The sequence below is a fragment of the Ictalurus punctatus genome, chromosome 15, assembly GCF_001660625.3.
Source record: "Ictalurus punctatus breed USDA103 chromosome 15, Coco_2.0, whole genome shotgun sequence".
NCBI classification, from domain to species: Eukaryota; Metazoa; Chordata; class Actinopteri; order Siluriformes; family Ictaluridae; genus Ictalurus; species Ictalurus punctatus.
In genome coordinates, this window is record NC_030430.2 from 15,050,600 (window position 1) to 15,072,398 (window position 21,799).

At 38.1% G+C, this 21,799-nt stretch overlaps 3 protein-coding genes across 4 annotated transcripts in view; all 3 read right to left on the minus strand.

Moving 5' to 3' along the window:
- Positions 1–1,288: 1,288 nt before the first annotated feature.
- Positions 1,289–4,559, minus strand: oard1 (O-acyl-ADP-ribose deacylase 1). 2 transcript variants are annotated; one of them, XM_017487888.3, is made up of 5 exons: positions 4,449–4,559; positions 4,061–4,261; positions 3,915–3,973; positions 2,007–2,119; positions 1,289–1,863 (listed from the first exon to the last, which is right to left on the minus strand). In XM_017487888.3, exons 2-5 carry the CDS (start codon positions 4,215–4,217, stop codon positions 1,725–1,727), a joined length of 468 nt encoding a protein of 155 aa, XP_017343377.1. In that variant the 5' UTR covers positions 4,218–4,261; positions 4,449–4,559; the 3' UTR covers positions 1,289–1,724. The 2 variants fall into 2 exon arrangements, with proteins under 2 accessions (XP_017343377.1, XP_053542298.1); XM_053686323.1 differs by adding an exon at positions 2,678–2,796 and having other exon boundaries at positions 1,724–1,863; positions 4,061–4,548.
- Positions 4,560–8,231: 3,672 nt separating this feature from the next.
- guca1b (guanylate cyclase activator 1B) lies at positions 8,232–12,612 on the minus strand. The gene is made up of 4 exons (XM_017487889.3): positions 12,106–12,612; positions 11,817–11,966; positions 11,206–11,320; positions 8,232–9,111 (listed from the first exon to the last, which is right to left on the minus strand). The coding sequence occupies exons 1-4, from the start codon at positions 12,304–12,306 to the stop codon at positions 8,984–8,986; spliced, it is 594 nt and encodes a 197-aa protein (XP_017343378.1). The 5' UTR covers positions 12,307–12,612; the 3' UTR covers positions 8,232–8,983.
- A 1,142-nt stretch (positions 12,613–13,754) lies between these two features.
- Positions 13,755–21,799, minus strand: part of LOC108276312 (kelch domain-containing protein 8B) — a 128,553-nt gene continuing 120,508 nt past the window's right edge. Inside the window, exon 7 of the mRNA XM_017487890.3 lies at positions 13,755–21,213. Coding sequence (XP_017343379.1) covers positions 21,017–21,213 — 197 coding nt within the window. The 3' untranslated portion in view covers positions 13,755–21,016. The remainder of the gene's footprint in view (positions 21,214–21,799) is intronic.

Genomic DNA, 21,799 nt, shown 5'->3' on the forward strand with positions numbered 1-21,799 from the left:
GTTTGGCCATCCACATGCGTCTGCCATGTTTCACCACAAGGCTCCATTCTGATGATTTTGTAGTGCCTCCGTTGCCATTCAGGTAACACCAACGGGTTCATCAATCGTCGATGACCCCGTGCCACCCATAGTCGACTCAGCCCCATAGCACTTTCCACTGTGGGGGCACTTGCCATTTCTCCAACGCAGGTATTTTTTAATCAAAGAATCCAAACCATGGCCTTCTCTGTGACTCTCCAGCCACCTCTCCACATTGGAAACTTTGCTATCAATGGTTGCAGTAGCAACATGTAGATCTTCCCCTATATCCCACTGTAATTTCACTGCATGCATTACTGCACTCATCTCACTGTGCAGACGCTCTATCTTACAAAGAAAGTTCGATACATCCACGTTGTCAAATGACAGGTGGCAACACGTCCAGGAAGTGCGACACAAATGGGGAAAATTTTCACTATACTCCTTTAGCACTTTTAAGCAAGTTTTTATATTGTTGGCATCCTTCTGTCTGCCTTTACATATCACACACCGTTGTTTAATATTTATTTTCAATTTTCAGTAGGCCATAAACTGGTAAACAGATAACTATGTACTTTCTATTTTAGAAGTTAAAGACATCTTACACCGATCAGTCATAACATTAAAACCACCTGCCTAATATCATGTAGGTCCCCCTCGTTCTGCCAAAACATCTCTGACCCTTTGAGGCATGGACTCCACAAGACCTCTGAAGGTGTGATGTGTTATCTGGCACCAAGACGTTAGCAGCAGATCCTGTAAGTTGTGAGGTGGGGCCTCCATGGGTCAGACAAGTTTGTCCAGCACATCCCACAGATGCTCAATCGGATTGAGATCTGGGGAATTTGGAGGCCAAGTCAACACCTTGAAATCTGTATCACGTTCCTCAAACCATTCCTGAACAATTTCTGCAGTGTGGTAGGGTGCATTATCCTGCTGAAATATCCTGAATTATATATTCTTTATTCTAATATTTAGAGATACCGGATTTTTGATTTCCATGAGCTGTGAGTCATAATCAACATAAAAAAAGGCTTGAAATATTTCACTTTATGTGCAATGAATCTAGAATATATGACAGTTCCACTTTTTTATTTAAATTACTGGGGGAAAAAAACAACTCCCACGATATTCAAATTTTTTGAGACGCACACCTCTATGTCAAAAACATCACTCTCAACATGTATCTTTATATTTAGATTTTATTTTCTAACAAAATTCCGGCAAAATAATGGTGCCAAAGAGGAAAAAAGTCAGGAATACTAAAACCTAATATTTAAATTTGTTTCATTTATTAATGACTATTTAATAATTAATATCAGAGATACAAAAATTTATTATTTTCAGAGGAAAAGTTGAATAAACAATTTGAAAAGGATGAAGGAATGGAGAAATAAGTAACAAATAATGCAACATGGTTTTTTTTTTTCAATCACAGGTTTAATTAATCTGGCACTAGAAGAAAGTGAACAACCAGAGTAATATCAGCTTTAGAAACACCTTGACCTACTCCAAATAACACCATCTAGTGGTGAACATGCTTAATCTTCTGTAAACTCCAAGGGCTCAGAGAATAGAATGTGAAAGCTGATTAGATGTGTAAATTATTCATTAGACGTGAAAATTATTTACAAGCTAGCAGTGCTACGTTGTCCCTTAGCCAAGAACAGAAATATAGGTGCTATAATTCAATGATGATCCAGACACTACAAGTGTCCGTCTTCTTCCTGGTCTGTTGCAGCCTTTAGTGAATATACAGTTATGGCTACATCTGTGTGCTGGAAGACTTCTTCAATGATCACAGACACATTCGTCCAAATCAGTCGGTCCAAACCACAGCCAATCCTAAAGCCCCAAATATATATTCAAAAGTATAATATATTGAAAAAGTTATCTGTTCTGATTCCTTGTAAAGAGGAATTTCCAGTGGATATTCAGTGTTAAGTAGGTTTAATGTGAGTCAGTGAAATGCAAAAAATACTCCATACCGTGGTATTGATAGCCTGGTGACTCCATTTTCTAAGCAGTGCGCTTTCATTGCTTCCAAACTTCGTCTGAGTGTTTCATAGGTAGGTTTCTGGTTGTACTTATTCTTTGTAATCTGTTTTGGTTTGGGGGTAAATGATAAAGATGATTTAGAACATTCAAACAGTACAAACAAACTGATTAACCTCTTTACATGAGGAATAAAACACAGTGAGGTATGCTGTTATAGGATATGATCAACAACAGGGTGTGCTGTTTTGTGAAAACAATCAATGACCAGGTCTGCTGTCATAGGAAAATAATCAATGACAGGGTGGTTACCAACACAAAGTTGATTATATTCCAATAACATCCTAAAGTGTTTTATTCCTCTTATACCAGATCAATTTGCCACTAACATTTATCTGTTCATTACAGAATGACATTTTTTAAAAATTCATTTATAGTTAATGGAATGTCTGCAAAAGAAGTTCACTTGTTATAACAACTACAGTATAAATAGTAGTTCCCTTATAAGACTCTTTTTCTTGTCATGTTACCTGAAGAAAACAAAGTTACAGCTCTACCTCTTACTGTTACAAAGCGTTGACTCTGGCACGTCCTTCCATGCTAAATAACCATCTCCTCACAGACAATAAACACGTACACCGATCAGCCATAACATTAAACCCACCTGTCAAATATTGTGTAGGTCCCCATTGAGGCACATAATCCACAAGGCCTCTGAAGGGGCCTCCATGGGTCGGACTTGTTTGTCCAGCACATCCCACAAATGCTCAATCGGATTGATATCTGGGGAATTTAGAGGCCAAATCAACACCTTGAACTCTTTGTCATATTCCGCAAACCATTCCTGAACAATTTACTGGCAGGGTGTATTATCCTGAAAGGGGCCACTGCCATTAGGGAATACTGTCGCCATGAAGGGATGTACTTGGTCTGCAACAATGTTTAAGTAGGTGGTACGTGTCAAAGTAATATCCACATGAATGCCAAAACCCAAGGTTTCCCAGAAGAACATTGCCCAGAGCATCACACGTCCTACATCAGCTTGCCTTCTGCCCATAGTACATCCTGGTGCCCTCTCTTCCCCAGGAGAGCGTTGAGCTCTCTACAGTAGTTCACGTTGGCCAAAACACACAAGGAAAAGCGTTGTGAAAAATATTTTTTTTGTTTCTGTAAAGCTGTTTTGAGACAATGACCATTGTAGAACACACTATACAAATAAAATTGAATTAAACTGAATTGAAAAAATATTCTCGGCAATCACAGACATTTGCATTCGGACAGGATTAGATTTCTCAGAGGATCACCGAGTTAGCCGAAAAACAGTAGGTAATTTGCTCTGGAATTTTTTTTTTACAGAGGTTGTGTGAGAAAAACACAGAGTTGGCAGATTTGGATGGAATTAAAATTGCAGTGTGCTGTTTTATATATCTAGTGTGTAATCACAATTGCTGTAATTATAAGAGTATGTGCGCACTACTGTTTGCGTGGCAAACAAAAAACAGTAATGGTGCGGTTTAAATTATGAGCACATTAAACTGTTTTTTGACCTTGGGTGTGTGTAAATCTATTATGAGAGACCTTTAAAACAAAATTAGGCATGTTTCAAAATCATAATAGGTGCACGTTAATATATCCCGCCCCTTAACGGGTTTCACTGTAACGAGTTCAATGTTATTCATGTCAAATGCCAGTGGTTTTAATGTTATGGCTGATCGGTGTGTTTCTAACAAGTTTATGTAGAGCATCTGCCATACAGTTCCCTGTGTAAGCTGTAGAAACACCACCATACTGGTATTACAGTAAGAGCTCACTTAATCAATGCCTTCTGAGGCAGAATTAAGCATTTAACTGCAATGTGGTATACTGAACATCAAGCAATGATGACTCAGCCATGATCTCACCAGGTAGTACACAAACCGGTCACCTCTCTTAAGCACTGCACACTCTCCTGGTTGCTTCTCTATGAAAAGACAGGGAACATAACCAATCAACATAACCAATCAGTGTAAATACTGACTCAGGCAAATGCTCTTGCTTCGACACTCACGTTGTGCCAAGAGTTCATTAACTCCTCCAAACCTCCTTTTAAAGGTTGCAGCAATGCCTGCGCCCATCTTGCAGTCCATGCTGATGCAGTGAGCCAGAGAGTCTGTCCTGGGGCAGGAAAACAGATTTCCGCTCACATACTGCAGTTTACTTCCCATCCTAGTTCATCAAACGCAGCTCTTTCAGGCAAGGTCTGACAATCCTTTAACACACAAGCGTCATTTTGCTTTAAACTGTGCATATAAGATTGTTTAAGTTCGACTAAACTATATGATAGATATGTTCTTATAGATAGATATAACAGTCTAGCAACAAATTTAATCAATAAATATTAAATGCAACGAATGCTGGGTTAAAGAAAACTACTCTATCATTTCCACTTCACTCACATTCCCAAATGCTAACTGCTTACAACTAAGTGACTCGCTAGCATTTAGTTTTGTTCCTGCTCAGCGCAATGGAAAATCAAACCCGGAAGTGCGTGGACGCGGAAGTGCGGATAGCCAATCAGCGTGCACCTGGCGAGCCGGGGTGGGTCAAGCAAAACTATTGACCGCGTTTTGTAGGGCTGTTTTACTGCAATAGAGACGAAGATTTTGAGTCTTTTCAGTGACTTGAGTCTTTTGAGACCGCTAGATAAATGATTCAGATTCGTTCACTAGTTGGTTTGCCCAAATGTGCAGTCTGATCATACCAGTGTATGTGTTTGTGTATGTCTAGAATAGAATATATTTAATATATATTTGAAATTTCGCATATTTTCAGAACAGGAATCAAACACAATGTGGTGTGCTGTTATAGGAAAATAATCAGCGAGGGGGTGGTGCCCCGTTGATTATTTTCCAATACCAGCACGTCACAAAGTTTTTTTTCATCACACATAACAAACAACAAAAATAAAGTCTACAACCTATGATATACTCACCGTCCACATTATTAGGGGCACCTGCACACCTGCACATTCAGCTCAGGCAGCTCAGCTTAGTCTGGTTATGCTCCTCTGATCTCGCTCATAAACATGGTGTTGCAGCCTGCAGACCCTCCACACACCGGATGTTTTTTGTTTTTCACACCATTCTGTATAAACTCTAGAGAATGTTGTGTGTGAAATAAACCTGGGTATTGCGACCAATTTGGCAATTCAATTCGATTCTTATTTATATTGGGTTCGATTCAACTCAATATTGATTTGTTATCAATATTTCATTTAAAATGTTAGTTTTGCAGACATGGAATCTATGTTTTAATATAAATGCTGGTAACTGAAACCCTCCTACTTAGCTATATTACTGAAATGCACATTTACATTAACAATAGGGCCCACACAATTATGTTTAATTACTTTTACTTTTTCTTTGAGTAACAAACATTGTAACAAGGAATCATAAATATGTGCATGCAATGCATAGAAGGTAAGTACAAACTGCATTAGTGTAAAAAAAAAAATCTATAAAAACATCGTAAATGTGCAACAATGAAATTCATTAACAACTTGAAATATGTTTAAGAATTAAAACCGTTTTCAAAATTCAAAACATTAAAGATGGCGACATCTTCAGGACGAGAGGCGAACTACAGATAATATTCACATCCTTTCAAGTGAAGCACGAGCATTAAGAATCGATTTGGGGATTGATATCGTTTCGTTACATTGAAGACCAATTACAATCGGAGAATCGATAATTTTACCCAAATCTAGTGTGAAATTCCCAAGAGTTTAGAAATTTATGAAACACTCAAAAATCAAACTTTTTCTTCATTCTGATGATTGATGTGAACATTAACTGAAGCTCTTGACTTGTATGTGAATGATTTTTTTTGCATTCCACTGCTGCTAATGATTTGCTGATGAGGTAACTGCACGAATATGCAGGTGTACAGGTGTTCCTATACAAATACAAGTGGATGGTCAGTGTACATATTGCGTTTATATACTAATTTGCGATCAGAATATAAGAGGCCGTGCTACACCGCCAGCAGAGGGCAGCAGCGGCACGCACAGCGAGAGGCCATGCTGGAGAACTCAGTTACCCATAATTCTCCAGGCTGATTAATTGGCTGCACCTGCCAGGCAGGATACTTAAGTCCAGTCTTGGAGGAAGCCCTTCGTCGGAAAGGGGGCGGTAGCAACATCAGGACTGCGACGAGTCGGGATGCGAAGATGATGGCGGGAGAGATAGGAGTGTATCGAACGTAGTACGATCGAGAAAACAACAACAACAAATTTAAATAAAAACGAAAAGGAAACGTCCAACACAGATGAAATTGATCACTGTTGATTGTGGTTAGAAATAAAGTCCAGCAAGGGAAAGCCATGCAACTGAATAAAATAGATGGTAAGAGAGTTCAGTGTTTGCTGATTGAATACAGAAAATTGGTTTGAGGAGTCATTTCAGGAATACCTACCAGTATTACAGAGGAACAAATAAAAGACAATATTACAGGGGCAAAAGTACCGAAAGTAAAATACCTTAAAATAACTAGAAATGGGGAGAAATGCAACAGCCTTATGTGGAGCTGTGAAAAGACTGTGGCAAAGAAATATTTGAATTTGTGTTGTTTATGGTTGAGGTAATAAATTGCTTGTCACAGACCGAGAGAAAGATTGAAAAGATCAACATAATAGTGAAATCAGTGGAAAAATGCCTTGGTATTAAAGGACTTAGCTGGGAAGTAGTGGAAGAAATGTTAACTGCAGGAATCTCTAACTCTCAGTCATAGGCTGATGGCTCTTCATGATGCTAGTTATATTCCAGTGGAATGCCAGTCTTATAGCTAATGGACAAGAATTCAAAAAATTTGTGTCTGATTTATTAGATAAACCTCATGTAATATGTGTACAAGAGACATGGTTGAACCCACAGTTAGACTTTGTATTGTATGGATATATTACAATCAGAAATTATAGGGAAACAGGAAAAGGTGGTGGGGTGGCAACTTTGGTAAGAAATGGGGTAAGATATAATCTAATCAATAAAGGGAAAGGACATAATCTGTTGTAGTCAAAATATGGACAAGAAAAGAAAGTATACTGATAGTCGATTTTTATAATCCCTGTAATAGACTGAGCACTGATACACAGAATGTGTGTTGATACAAGGGAAAATAGTATGATATGTGGATTTTAATGCACACAGCATGCTATTGGGGAGTAAGACTACAGATGTAAAAGGATCTGTAATAGAGGAATTTATAGGTGAGAAAAATTTGGTATGCGTTAATGATGGGAAGGGCACACGATACAGTAGTTCACATAACACAGAGATTGCAGATATCAATGCATGGGAGGTTTTAGGCCAGTCAACAGTAGGTAGTGATCACTATCCAATAATAACCTGGATTGGAGTAGAGATACATTATGATAGCGAAGTGAGAACACCAAGGTGGAAAGTTCGATAAAGCCGATTGGCAGACATTCCAAATGCTGAGTGAAGTTAAGTGTGTGGAATTAGTAAATAAGAATATAACAGATGTGGAAGAAATGAACAAAAAAGTGATTACAGCCATTATACAAGCAGCTGAAGAAACAATTCCAAAAATGCAGGAAGTAAATGAAGAAAAAGCGTGCAATGGTGGGATGAGAGCTGTAGTAGGGCAATAAATTTCGGATGTCATTGTTGATATGTTAATTAACATTCAGAGTTTTCCTTCAACTATATTTCCTGTAATGAAGTGCTAGCAGTGCTACTTTTCATCAAACAGCTTGTATATAGTGAAACTAAAGCTTCTACATCCATCCTGAGCCTACTCAGGATAATGCACACACATTTTTCCTTTTCCTAATAGATTTTAATTAGATATGAATTTCTTTTCAGTTGACGCAAGCACAATTACCAGATATCATATCTTTCTGACTCTGTATAAAAAACAAAACAAGCTGGACTGGTATTTAGCCCAGGTAGACTGTTGAGTGCCATGCCACATTGTTTTGTTCAGGGATGATTTTCTTATGGAAGTGGTTCCATAATGATCACTCAGAGTCTGACATCTGGTAAAATTTTTATTAAATGTGTTCATCTTCAGTGAGTACATAAATACTCAATTCCATGGGGCTTGTCTCAACTTTTGTATTCGGACCCTATACAAAACTCAAACTAATCTCTGGCTAGTATTATGGTTAAATTGCAGTGGGAAATCACTTGCCACATTTAGTGAAGCTAAGAAGAAACATGTAAGAAAACAAATGCAATTTAATCTTTCTTGAACAGTAAATTTCTTTGTGTGAACACAATTCACATGTCTGCCATCTTGTGAAAAGCAAAGATTTTGTGATTGTATGAATAATGCAAAGAATTGGCCAACTTTTCTATTTTTGTAACATTCATCAAGATTGCCTCATATTTGTGTACGTCCACACCTTATTTATAAGCGCTAAACATTTTAATATCCATTTGGAAGATTTGGTCCAAAACATCCATCCATCCTTCCATCCATCTTCAACCGCTTACTCCTTTTCAGGGTCGCGGGGGAACTTGGAGCCTATCCCAGGGAACATTGGGCACAAGGCGGGGTCCAAAACATACAATGGAATGATAATGTATACTTAATTTATTTAAAAATGAAACCTATTTTAAAATTAAAATATGCCTCATTTATGTTGCCTTAATTGCCATCCTCAACCCAAGCCAAGTAGAATTTTACAGAAAATACATGCAAATGTAATATACATAATGTTACATTTGAAGTATTACAGATGAACAGAAATGCAGAGCAAAAAAACACAAAACAACAACCACCAAACATTTGGCATTTCCCTTATGTATATCTCTGTGCCATTTGAAAGGTCGAGTTTTGCTTCGGGAAATGTTGCCTCGCTGCATAGTCTTTATTCACAAAACTAATAGTGTTTGTGGTAGATCGTAAAGCGTGAACAGACTGTGTGAAATCTTGGCTCAGGAGGGATTTGGACTCTGCATTTACTGCTTTAGAAATTGGTGCTCCGCCGCCGCTGCTCATTGATCCACTCTCCTGGGTTCACATCCATCTGCAGCATCTTCATGACCCACTTGTCACGCCGTGCGCCATCAATGAACTCATCCAGTGACAGCTCCCCTATGTAAAGAGAGAACAAGCTCAACATCACTCCTTCCATATATAGTGTGGGTACACTAAAGATTAATGGGGATTGTTTAAAAAATTAGTTATTTAGTTTTTACCATTAAACCTTGTTATATTGTAGAAATATATCCACAGCTATTATCCAGACTGACCAGGTTTCCCTCTCCATAAGAAAGGCAAATTGAGAGAGTGATTTTGGAATTAAGTTTGGTGCCAAACTGTAAAGCAAAATTCATTCTTCATCGTTTTTTTATTAGGCATGGTCTTTTGCAAATTTTTTAAAGTTGTTCATTGCCTGCATATAGTCCCTGCTGAAACTACTGGAATGGCAAGGATAATTCATTTATATACACCAAATACACCAAAGGTATTTGGGTTTGAGATCAAAATATGGTTAGGAGCATTTAGGATTTCAGCATTTATTTCCTGGTATTTACATCTAGATGTGTTAAACAACATAAAACACATAATCTTTTATATCAGACCACTGAAAAGTATAAGAACCTATAATACATATAATAAAGTAAATTAAAGTAAATAATACCTAATATTTGGTTGTATATCCCTTGCTTGAAATAACTGATCAAGCCTGTGACACACTGACATCACCAAATTGTTGGTTTCTACTTTTGTGATGATTTTACAGGCTTCCACAGCCTCTTTTAGTTATTGTTTGTTTCAGGGGGTTTCTCCTCTTCAGGAGGTGAAATGCTACTCAGTTGGGTTAAGGTCTGGAGATTGCCTTGACCAAACTAAAACCTCTACCATCATAATTTACATCACCAAGAAAGATTAGTGAGCCTGTTCCAGAAACAGCCATGCAAGCCCAAGCCACAACACTACCTCCACCATGTTTCATAGATGACCTTGAATGTTTTGGATCATGAGCAGAGCCTTGCTTTCACCACACTCTGGCATTTCCATCACTTTGGTAGAGGTTAATCTTGGTTCCAGGACCTTTGTGGCTCATCTCTGTATCTTCATCTTCTTTGTGAATTCTAGTCTGATTTTCTGATTCTTACTGCTGATGAGTAGTTTGCATCTTTTGGTATTGGACTCTATATTTCTGCACTTGAAGTCTTCTTCAAATGGTGGATTGTGATACCTTCACCCCTGCCCTGTGGAGGTTGTTGGTAATGTAACTGACTGTTGTTTTTTGGTTGTTTATTTTTTGCAGCTCTCACAATTACTGTCACAATTTCTGTCATCAGCTGTTGTTTTCCTTGCTTTCCTTTTCCTCCAGCTTGCTTTTCTCCCATAGACAGCTCTCAGGTCTTCATATTGGCTTATCCTTTTTAACAACAAATACAGTCCTCACAGGTGAAACTGAAGGCTAAAACTGAAGGCTAGATCTTCAGAGCTATTCACTGTTTAAACAATTAATCTAACAGGACACACCTGGGTAACAAGAAACACCTGTCAGTCAAATGTCCCAATATTTCTGCTCGCCTATAAATTGGGCTGTCTGATACTAAATGTGTTATGTTCTATATTGTTTAACACATTTAAATATACATACCAGGAAATAAAAGCTGAAATTCGAAACTCTCTTCACATATTCATCTTTTGATCTCTAATCCAAATGTCTTCAGTCTACAGCAAAAACAAATGAATTGGCCTTGCCGTTCCAATAGTTTTGGAAAGGACTATATGTCTGTATGCCTTTACAAACATAGATCCTGCATGCACCAAATGTAAGCAAGCCCCTGCTACCCTGTTCCATTCACTTTGGAGTCATGTTGAGTACCGTATACATGTTTGAATAATATTCACAACTGGCTAATTTAGCATTTGATCCCAATCCCTTTGGGATCATGTGAGGGACAATGCGAGGATCAGTTTACAATTTCTTTACTGTCTGGAGTCCATTTGTTTCATATGTTGAAGGTCTGACAATGTCTCCTCCCTCAAGCTTATCTTTATAGTGGTGGTGTTCTATTTTCTGTACAGTGAATTTAATGTTTTAATGTAAGTTTTTTTTATGTTCTTGTACTTTTATTTAGTGAAGTCTTTCTTTTCCTACACCACCTTAGTGAAAGACATGCATTGCAACAGAAAAGAAAAAAGAACAAAAAAACGTGATCTAACCATCTCCATTCTCGTCCACCAGCTCAAATATTCGGTCCACCACCTGGTCTGGGGTAAGTAGGTTACACTCCTCATCCAGCTCTCCATGGCAGGCCTTCTTCATTCGGTAGATTGACTACAAAATCAGTGAAGCAGCTTATTTTTCATAGATATAAAAACATGTTACAAATTGATGTCAATTTTTTTAAAGTAGAGGACACTCTAATCGGTTATGTTTTCTTGATTAGCATTTTCAGGTGAATACGTGTGAGTAGCATGCTTTGAGTGCCCTCACAGTGAGAGTTAATGGGCCTTTCAAAGGTCAAACTGAATTTCAGCTTCTTTCATTCTCTAACTCTTAAACAAAATTATATCTGTTACATAACAAGTGTCATTGAATTAGTCATGTTCTTTAACATTTCGGTTTATTTGACAGTTTTATAAAGGTTTTTAAAGTTGAAATGTTAAAGAACATGATTAGTGCAATGACACTATTTATGTAACAGTGTCATTGCATTAATCATGCTCTTTAACGTTTGGGTTTATCTAACCGTTTTAAAAGGTTTTTGAAGTTGAAAGCCATGTCTGGCTCTGTCTGAATAACTAATGATCAAGGGGCAGGAGGTGATTACCTCCACAATCTCCTTTAGCTCTGTCTTGTCAATGCAACCACTCCCATCCTTATCATACATTTTAAAAGTCCATTTCAGTTTGTGCTCCAGCTTGCCTCGCAATACCAAGTTCAAGGCTGCAACATATTCCAGAAAATCAATAGTGTTGTCCTATGAAAAACAGAAAACCAATTTAAAAATAATACTAAAGTCAAATCTTGTAAGGCCACATGGAGACATCATTAGTCTCACTGTTACAATAAATCCATGAAAATCAACATCAATACAATAAAATGACTGCATTACTTACCCCATTTTTATCGAAAGCACGGAACATATTCTCAATGTAGTCTGCAGCTTCTTGGTTGTCGGTTACACCAAAGAAGCTCTTGAACTCATGCTTGAAAAGGGTTCCGCTCGGGCATTCCACCACAAACTTTTTATACCACTCCTGCAGTTCAGCAACATCGATTTCCTTATCGTCCGTCTCGTCACTGAGTCGCTGACCCATCGTGCAAATGAGTTTGAAAAGCTCCTATTCAGCTTCTGAACCAAAAATGTTCATTCTTACATTTCTCAATCAAAACCTCACATACAATATCAGTGCAGATTATACCTTGTAACTTAGCAAACACATGTATAACTAAAAACACATTTTGAAAACAACTCAACATTGACAAAAGCGGTTGGAGTTCCTTTGACCTCGTGCTTATACCCTACTGTTTTGGGATCCAGTACAAGGATTGTTTCGGATCACATGACAACAGGGATTATTCATATCAACACGCCTCACTCAATTAGTTCAGAGGCAGATCAAGAGAAGCTTTCCTATAGTTTATCATTTAGAACATACTATTCTCAGAGGACATCTGGGGTATTTTAGGAAGAGTACACAATACTCTATATGTGCATAATAAACTATTTCATACTTAACAATGATGTTAACTTTATATCAGTGTCAGCTTATGGTCGGAAATTTGTTTATCATTATCTGAGTACTGGTCAGTGCAGAAACCTGATCAATATGATGATTTATTCAAGATAGCCATATACAATTCCTTCTGTTCTTAATAAGTCTAGTTTATCAAAAGTAAGTGCTAATGGAACTATGGACTTGAATCATTCGACCCACAGACAATTCAAAAGCTCAATTTACATCTGTTTGAACAGCTAGGTCCACAAAGGTCTCAGTTTTTTTCTACATTGTTTTCAAACTTACTTTCTGAAATGCAGAGACATTCTCAATATCGATTGACATGATTTGTTTCGCTAGCTAAGTCCAGTAATGCGAAGGAGTTTATTTTTAAAAAAAAAAAGCTACATTGTTGTTAGTATAACTTAGAACAGTTCATTTGTATGCCTTAGCACACATATGTAACTAGTTCAACATTTATGACGAAATACCCTGAGGCCTGTGAACTTCAGTGGCCTATTCCAATATGCTGACTGTATATTTCATAAGGATAAGCTCTCTTACCCTAGAAGTGTCAAGGCAATCAAAGGCATTAAGGAAGGTCCTTATTGGATTACCACCCATCACACTGGCAGAAATGAGAGAGAGAAGCAGGGTGCAATATGACAAAATGACAACAATTTCACTAACCCTTTTTGCTGTATCATATGCAGGTGATATGACACCTTGCTGAAATTGTGAAAATGTTATTTGGAAGTAATGAATTTTTTCTGGAGTGTTACATAAGTATAAAAAGTGGTGCAATTCAGTGACTTTTAACAATTATTTCCGCCTCCTCATCAGGGAGGAGTAATCAGGTTTGCATGATAGATAAAGACTCAGTCAGTGTATTTCCCTTCTGAAATGGCTCTGATGAATTTGCATTAATAAGTGAATTTGAATACCTGTGATTTTAGGGGTATGTTAAGCAGAAAGAATCTAGTCTCTGCATTAAAAAAAAACATACCACTGATGAAGAGAATTAATGCTCAATTTTAATTCGTTAAACTGCAGCCAAGGTCAGTGACATAAATATAGGCTTTCGAATTCAATAATGTTTTGTGATTTTGCAGCAAATTTAATGTCTATTATCAGTCCTGTTGCATAAATATATCTTGATTATTTTTTCCCATGGTGCAATATTTGAAAATGGCCCTAGATGTCAGTACTTCATAGGATCCATTGTGGCACAGCATGTTATTGGTTGCTAGGTTTGGGTTGGTGTGTTCTCCTTGATGATCTCTGTTAAACGTAATATGTAATACCCACATGCAATTTGATATGGAAGTGACACGGAATAGATATCCAAGTGATGACTGAAAATTGTAACCTACAACATATTTTATGAAACCAGTCAGTGATCATTATGTGTAACCATCAATAGAACGATGTAGCATTATACGGTATGCTTAAATGTGTAGGTTTACCTCGATTCTCTACCCTGTTACTCATCACTATAAAGTCAGATCTGACATGGCATAAATGAGAAATCAGTAAAGGCAAAACCCATGACAGCATATTCTGTTCAGAATATGAAAATTTTCAAAATGTCAAGGCTAGTTGCCAGGGTAGCAGATACAAAAATACCATTTTCTCTCTATCTTTCTCACACACAATATCAGAATAAAGACAGAATGTTAAGGAGCCCATAGTTTATTCCCCATGATTGACACCATCTATAAATCCTATTAGTTCAACTTATAACTGTCTAATGATGTGAGAAAAAAACAAAAACAAAACAAAAAGGATGATCAAAATGTAATAGCTGGTCTAGTTTACCTAGGCAGGGCTAATATTCCTAAAAGGTCAGACCCTGATCCAGAGCAAGTAAGAGTCTAACAGACAAGCACACAATTTCAGCACACTTTGTACTGTACTCGGTACTGAATTTAATGAAATGAACAAACTGGATTAAAGGTCGGTGTAAAAACAAAAACAAAACCTGGCAGTATAAAAATACTTCTACACACAGTAAACCAAATCGTCTGTCCTATAATATGAGCCTCAACTGCCAGGCTGTTGAATGTGAAGTCATAAATCGAAGCAATAACAAGCAAGGCAACAAGGCCAGCAAATCATTTGCGCCTCTTTTACAAGAGCTCATGGCAACCTTTTGAAGATGTTCTGGTGGCTTCTACTTCATCTATAATGAATGATTGTGACATTTGAGCACAATCCATTTGTCACATTTTGCGTGCTGGCCAGACGTATTCATGGTCCGGGGCACGCGACAAGACTGCTGTCACGTTCAGCTGAAATTAGGGGGAAGAAATGAGGCAAAACAGAGGCACACAGTAAAACAGTATTGGACAGCAATGGTCAAATATTTTATTAGGAGTCATAGTAGAGGCACTATCTCACATATATAGGCACTGAACTACTGGACTGGAGCCACTGGCACAAACTTGCACGAACCCGTGTTATCCCAGAGCGCTGTCAGCAACTATGCCAGTCTGAGTGAAGGTTTGTGTATGATATGCTTTTACAATATGTACTGGAAAATGGAGGGATTACTTAGGTGGTCTGTTATTAATGACGAAATAGGTTCACTTAAATACAGTAGGACAATGCTTTATGTGATTGTTACATTCAAGTTTTTTTTTTTCTTGATTCCTCTTTGAGACAGAAACTTAATTCGAAAATGACCATCAATCTCCATGGACTCATGTTATAATATGCACAACAAAGGATTGAGGACTATCTAACACTAGGCCACTTCTCTATAATGTGAATTTGCTACTCTTAAAATTTGTGAGTCTGAATTTCTTGACATCATTACGAAGCCTATTATAGCTTCTCCACATAAAGTTAGTCATGTCATAAATCAAACTCGCCACATGTGCCACAGCCCCAGTGGTGGTCTTCATTAACTGCCCAAGCATAGACAAGTGATGCCTATCTACTCAAGTACAAATTAATGCCGCTGGCTGAATAAGCATAATGGTCTTTAAAAAAGTCAAGATTGATGCCAGTTTAGATAGTTTCATTTAAAATTGCTTCAGATTGATTGTCAGAAGAGTATGAGCATGTTGGAAATATGATCCTGGAGAGAGTAGGAATATTAGTGCTCCTGCTCCTATACTGTTAATGCTAATTCATATTCATAATTTGTATTAGAAAAAGCTCTGAGAAGAATGTTCTGCTATTAATAGGTCTGTTACAATGAAGTTGATTGAGTGTGCAGATTTAACCTGCGGGGTTAACAGTCCTGCTAATGAAAGCAGCATAACAATATAAACACATTGGCCCTTATTCATCAAAGTTGCAAAGAGGTTTGAGATTCAGTGAATCAAATCTGAGTTTGATTCATACAACTGTTGTACGACATCAGTGGTGAGGAAATGGTGATTTGAGCACAAATGATGAATCAACCTCAGCTGCGTAAAATGGCCTAATTTATTGTGTTGTAATATTGAGCCAATTAAAGGAAAGCATTCAGCTGGCTAGAATTGAGAAAAGTACAGAGAGGAGAAAATACTTTTCAGTGAAGCTGAGTTAAGCTGAGTTACTTGAAGCTGGTCCCCTCAAAATGGCATAAAAAGTGTGTACAAAATGAAAACTTGAAATGAAGTAAAAACCAACTGTTAAAGAATAAATTATGGTCCAATATATTTGTTTCTATTGAAATTAATATAAGTGTAGACATGGAAGTTTGTGTGTGTTTGTGTTAAAAAATAAATAAATAAAAAAGTTAACATTTTAAAAATTATGTAGTAAATTGGACCATTTTCGAACTTTCCTACCAACTTTTATTCATTTAAAACTCTAATAGAGTTTCAAACTGAAGTTTGAAGGTTTAATTGGATATAGATGAACAGAAATTAACCAAACCCTGAAACTACCAAAACTGAATAAAATCATGTTTGTCAAGTTTTAATCTTGATATGACATTATGTAACCTCAAATAGAGTGTGATAATATACACTCATCGGCCTCTTTAATTGGAAGACCTGTACCCCTGCTTGTTAATGCAATTATCCGATCAGCTAATATAGCAGCACAATGCATAAAATAATGCAAATACATGTCAAACGCATCACGTGGAAACATAATAATGGGGGAAAATATGAGCATAATGACTTTGACTGGGTTGCTGGTGCCAAGAAAAGGAACCTGAGGCTACAGCAGGCTCAGGCTCACACGAACTGCCAAGGTGTTGTGTTTCCTTTTATTGGCTGACAGGAGTAGAACCCTATGTGGCCTTCTGCTGTTGTAGCCCATCACCACCTCAAGGTCCAATTGGAAAACTTAATTTTTTTCCACACCATTCTGTGTGAACTCTATGAATTGTTCTGCTTGTAAATCCCGGGAGATCAGCAATTTCTGAAATACTCAAACCAGTCCATCTTGCAACCAACAACCATGCCACTGTCGTGATCACCGAAATCACATTCCCCCCACATTCTGATGTTTGATGTGAACATTAACTGAAGCTCTTGACCTGTATCTGCATGATTTTATGCACTGTTCTCCTGCAACAAGAAGCCCATGTTTGCAACTGTGATTATGCATATTATTATTATTTTTTTTACTGTTATTACTTATGCTACTGTACCATACTGTACTTGCTTCTGACAATAATTTAACTGCAAATTTTTGAGGTTGTTAAAATGTCACTCTCAAATGTATGCATTCTCTGAGCAGACGAGAATTTGCGTACTCTGGTTTTATGATCAGTTACCCAACTTTGATGAATAAGGACTAATGTTTAGGTTCTTCCTCTGTAAGCGTACTGAATCTATTGTGTACCACCGGCTTTCATTATTTCTGATGTAAACAGCGAAAGCCTGCCACAGGCACAGATCTGAAGATATAAAATTGTTCTCTAGATTGTGGTAGATTGTAACTGCACATTTTACACACCCTTTCACTATACACTATATATCCTCTAGATTAGAACAATTTTTATAGTGGTATTGTCTTTGTTCTTTGATTGAGGTCCTCTTTGGCAGGTTTTCTGAATAGGAGATACACACTCAGCTGTGCTCTGGAATGTGGTGCCGGCATGTCATGTGAGACACAATCAGCACCCATCAGCTAGCACAACCTGCATTTACACACCAAATACAAATGTCAAAACACAGCATCATAGAGAAAAGGACAGAACCAGCACCACAACTCTTCAGAAAACGGTGAACAATGACAACTTAGCACATCACAGATGAACAAAACAAACATGTAGACCAACCAAACACAAAGTACTGGGAAATCTGACTTAAAATCACTGGTTCACCACAAGGAAATATGTTTGACAAAGAAAACATGGTCAAAAATCACAGCAACACTGCTACTCAAGATCAAGGTGAGCTTTACACCTTGTGTTCCTTGTTAGAAATTCAATGGGCCAAAATATTCAAGCTCAATGAGATTACCTAGTAAAATCAACTTGTGTAATTCATTTATATCACTACCACTAGGCTCTCTAAAACCTGATGCTCAGAAAGAAAAGTCATATTGCTCCTACTTGGGCTGTAACTAAGATATATGCGTGTGCAGAATAGGGGACTGTAACACATTACACTGATAGGTTCACCATTAATATATATATAAAAAAGAGGTATATCTCTTTCAACATCATCTAATTAATGCACTCATACATCCCCTGCCTATATAGAGCCCAGCGGCTGTCACATTCTGTCAGAATCTTATTCAAGCCTTCAAGCCACACACAATGCACAACACTCGAAGCGTGCTTTGACTTTGTAGTGTTGTAGAGCTTGCAATGATGTAGCAGCACGACAAAAATAAGCCGTCCTTTTCTAGAAGTAGAAGTACTTCCTTGTACACTCATTCTCACGTGTTTCCGTGCGATCTCTGCACAGGCACAATGTAAAGTGCCATCATGAGCTATCGAAATTCTACTAGGGACATGCTGCAAAAGACTACAGCCTGCAGACTATCACAGTTGTCTCATTAGGGACGTGTAAATCTAAACAAACAAGACTCGCTTGGTAAGAGTGGGTGTGTACATGTGTGCATGGACCATATGCGCATGGTTCTTTGATCATCACGTTTGCCGGCAGGCCATGTGTCGCTGGAATGCTGGAGGTAAATGAACGTCTTCGTCATCCACACAGCATTCCTCTGAGACAGTTAACCTTTCCTTGGAGACAGACATGACTGTGAGGCAGCAATAAACCCTAGAGGAAGTCTAACTATGACAGTGTGAATACTTATGTGTCTTATTATCAGGTACCAGGCGTCCTGTTAAGGGTGGGCTGTGAGACAAGCCTGGGGTATTATAATGCCTCGGGGCTGTAAAACACCAAGTTGATCACACTGGTGGCTGACTACCCTGTAGTTTTTGCCGTGCCCCTCTTGTCCATTCTAAGAAACAGAATTGAAAGCAAAGCAACAAATGACCCTTTCAAGACAATAAATGAAGTGTCTCAACTTCTGTTCATCAGCTGTAGCTAACTATTCTTTCGTAATTAAATTTACAGAGCACTGTTTACATTCCAAGGAAGCTGTTTCACAGTGGCGTGCTACATCCCCTACTACGTAATACTGCAATAAATAGTGTGTCAAAGTATATAGTACACCACTATGGATACTGATACTAGCACATTGATATTATTTTGACATACTATTTAAAGCAGTAGTAAGCAATTTGGAACACTTTTTTGTGGTCTTAAAGTCCCCATGAAGTGCCTTGAAACGTGCAGCGTTATTCGATGTGTTGATGTAATTTCCACTTAAAGTGTGTGGCTCCTCCCCCTTTTTAAATAGCCAATAGAGTTTAGCTTACCTCACAGCCCGGGGTAAGCCATAATTGACAGTAAGTACCATGGATTTTATAATGTTGGGGGTGGGACACTTCAGATTCCAGAGGGCATTTATTGGACAAAAAAATCTGATGAGAAGCTGGAGTGCAGAATGATGTCATCAAAATTGTTGATCCGTACTGGTGGGAGAGAGAGACTGTAAACTTGTAAAACTGAATGCATATATTTTCTAAATGCTGATTTTGTCATTGTTTTGGAGCACACTATCTTATAGATATCCTTAACATTTTCAACCTAAAAGGCACAAAACTTCAATTTTGAATTCATGGGGACTTTAAGGTTTTCTTTGATTAAAATGACAAATGCAGACTACTGCCACCTTCTGGTATAGGGATATATTTCCTATCATTCACAGCCAGAAAGCTTGTGCATTCCTGTTGCCAGCTGTGGTTTTTATAGTATGTTTGAATGCAATGTTTGCATCAGCCAATAATCAATCAGCCTTGGCATTTTAGGGCTCTTAGGTGGTGCCACCAGTATTTCCACCTCCTTCTTCTATACGCATAATACACCTGCACATCCATGGGGAAATACACAGAAGCACCAATGAAGTATACACCAAGCATATGTAATAATGTGTTTGTGTGTATATATCCAAGCAGTAAATGTGTGTATATTACCTGACAGGATTGTGTTTTGATCTAAGCATCCACATGACAACCTTAGTTCTGTTAAAACTAAGGTTGACACCAGCATCATGCTGCTCAATTCTACACTTTTAGAAAACTGCTTCAAAGATGTTAATCCCCTCACCAAAACCATCAACTGTCATGACAAGTGCTCGTTTAAGGAGTATTGCGGATATGCTAAATGGCAATATTAAAGGTCTAAATGCATTATGCGGGGCTCTGACACTTCCAAGAAAACACATACTATTGTTGTCTAATCTTGACTCACTTTGTCTCCATTACAGCCATTAAACGCAGGAATTGATTATTAACCATTAGCGGCATGTTCTTCTCGCTCTAAGAATAATAGTGCTGAGTTTCACACATGCATGGCTGTGAAGGTACAAAAAAACAATGCTCAGACATACGCCTCCACTCCTGCAAAGATCCACTCCGTCTCTGCTTTTTCTCTAATGCAATAGAAAAAGTGCTAAACGTGCTACTGCAGGTGAACTCTGCGGCAGCGTGGTGGATATGGCCCTAAGTTCCTTTTGAGTTTAGCCAGAAAAGTACCCTGCTTTGATTGTGAACAAATAACACTGTACAGTTCAAAGGCATCTGCACCTCTGTCTGTGTAGTTCTGTGTGTACATAAAGATTTTTTTTTTGCTTGCTTGTCTTAGACTTCAAAGACTTTAGTCCATCCAGAGATTCATGCTGCTGTCCAGACTCCTGTAGATTGTCTCCACTGAACTGTCAGCTGTGCATGGGAGGAGGACTCAGGAGGAGCAGGACTCTGCATTTTCATCTGCATGTCTGTTATTCCTGCAGAGTCCAGCACAGGTCCTTCATAGGTGCAAGAGAACAAGTTGGTGTGTCAGACACTTTCTTGCAGACAGAGGGCCTCCACAGCATTGCTGGGACCCTGTGATACACCTCCGATTAGGAATAGCATGTTCGTGGTCTGTAGAGGGGTGCAGGAGCAGCGTGGGGTTGGCATCGGAACCACAGCCTCCCACTTCCTCTTCACGTGATTATAACTCTCTACTGAGGCCAGCGGCGAAGGCTGATTACCTGAGTCAACACAAAAACGCATGTTAACACAGATATGTGCATAAATTTTTTTTTGGTGCATAATTATTAAAAACTCAGATACTTTGATTGTACTTGTACATGTTTGGAAGAACCTGTGAGACAGTCAGTACGTTTACATGGACAACAATAATCCGATATTAACCCGATTAAGACAATACTCAGATTAAGAAACTACCATATAAACAGCAATTTCTGATGACCTTAATCTGACTAAAGTCATACTCGATGTAAACACAAATCAAATTAAGACGGGTGGAGTATTCCTATTTTAGTCGCATTATGGAAGTGCATTACAGACATGTACACACCTAAATCACACTATTAACGTTGTGTGGGAGTTTTCACTGCATTTTGCGACAGGACACGTACACACACGGCGGTGCTCAACTTTTTGATGGTAAACAAGAGAGCACGGCTGCATCCGAAACCGCGTACTTACCTACTATATAGTAGGTGAAATACAAGTACCTCAGCTACTATATAGCTATATAGTACGTAAGTATGCGGTTTGTGACGCAGCTTCAAGCAGTCGTCTATCTGCACGTATAGCATGACAAATAATTAA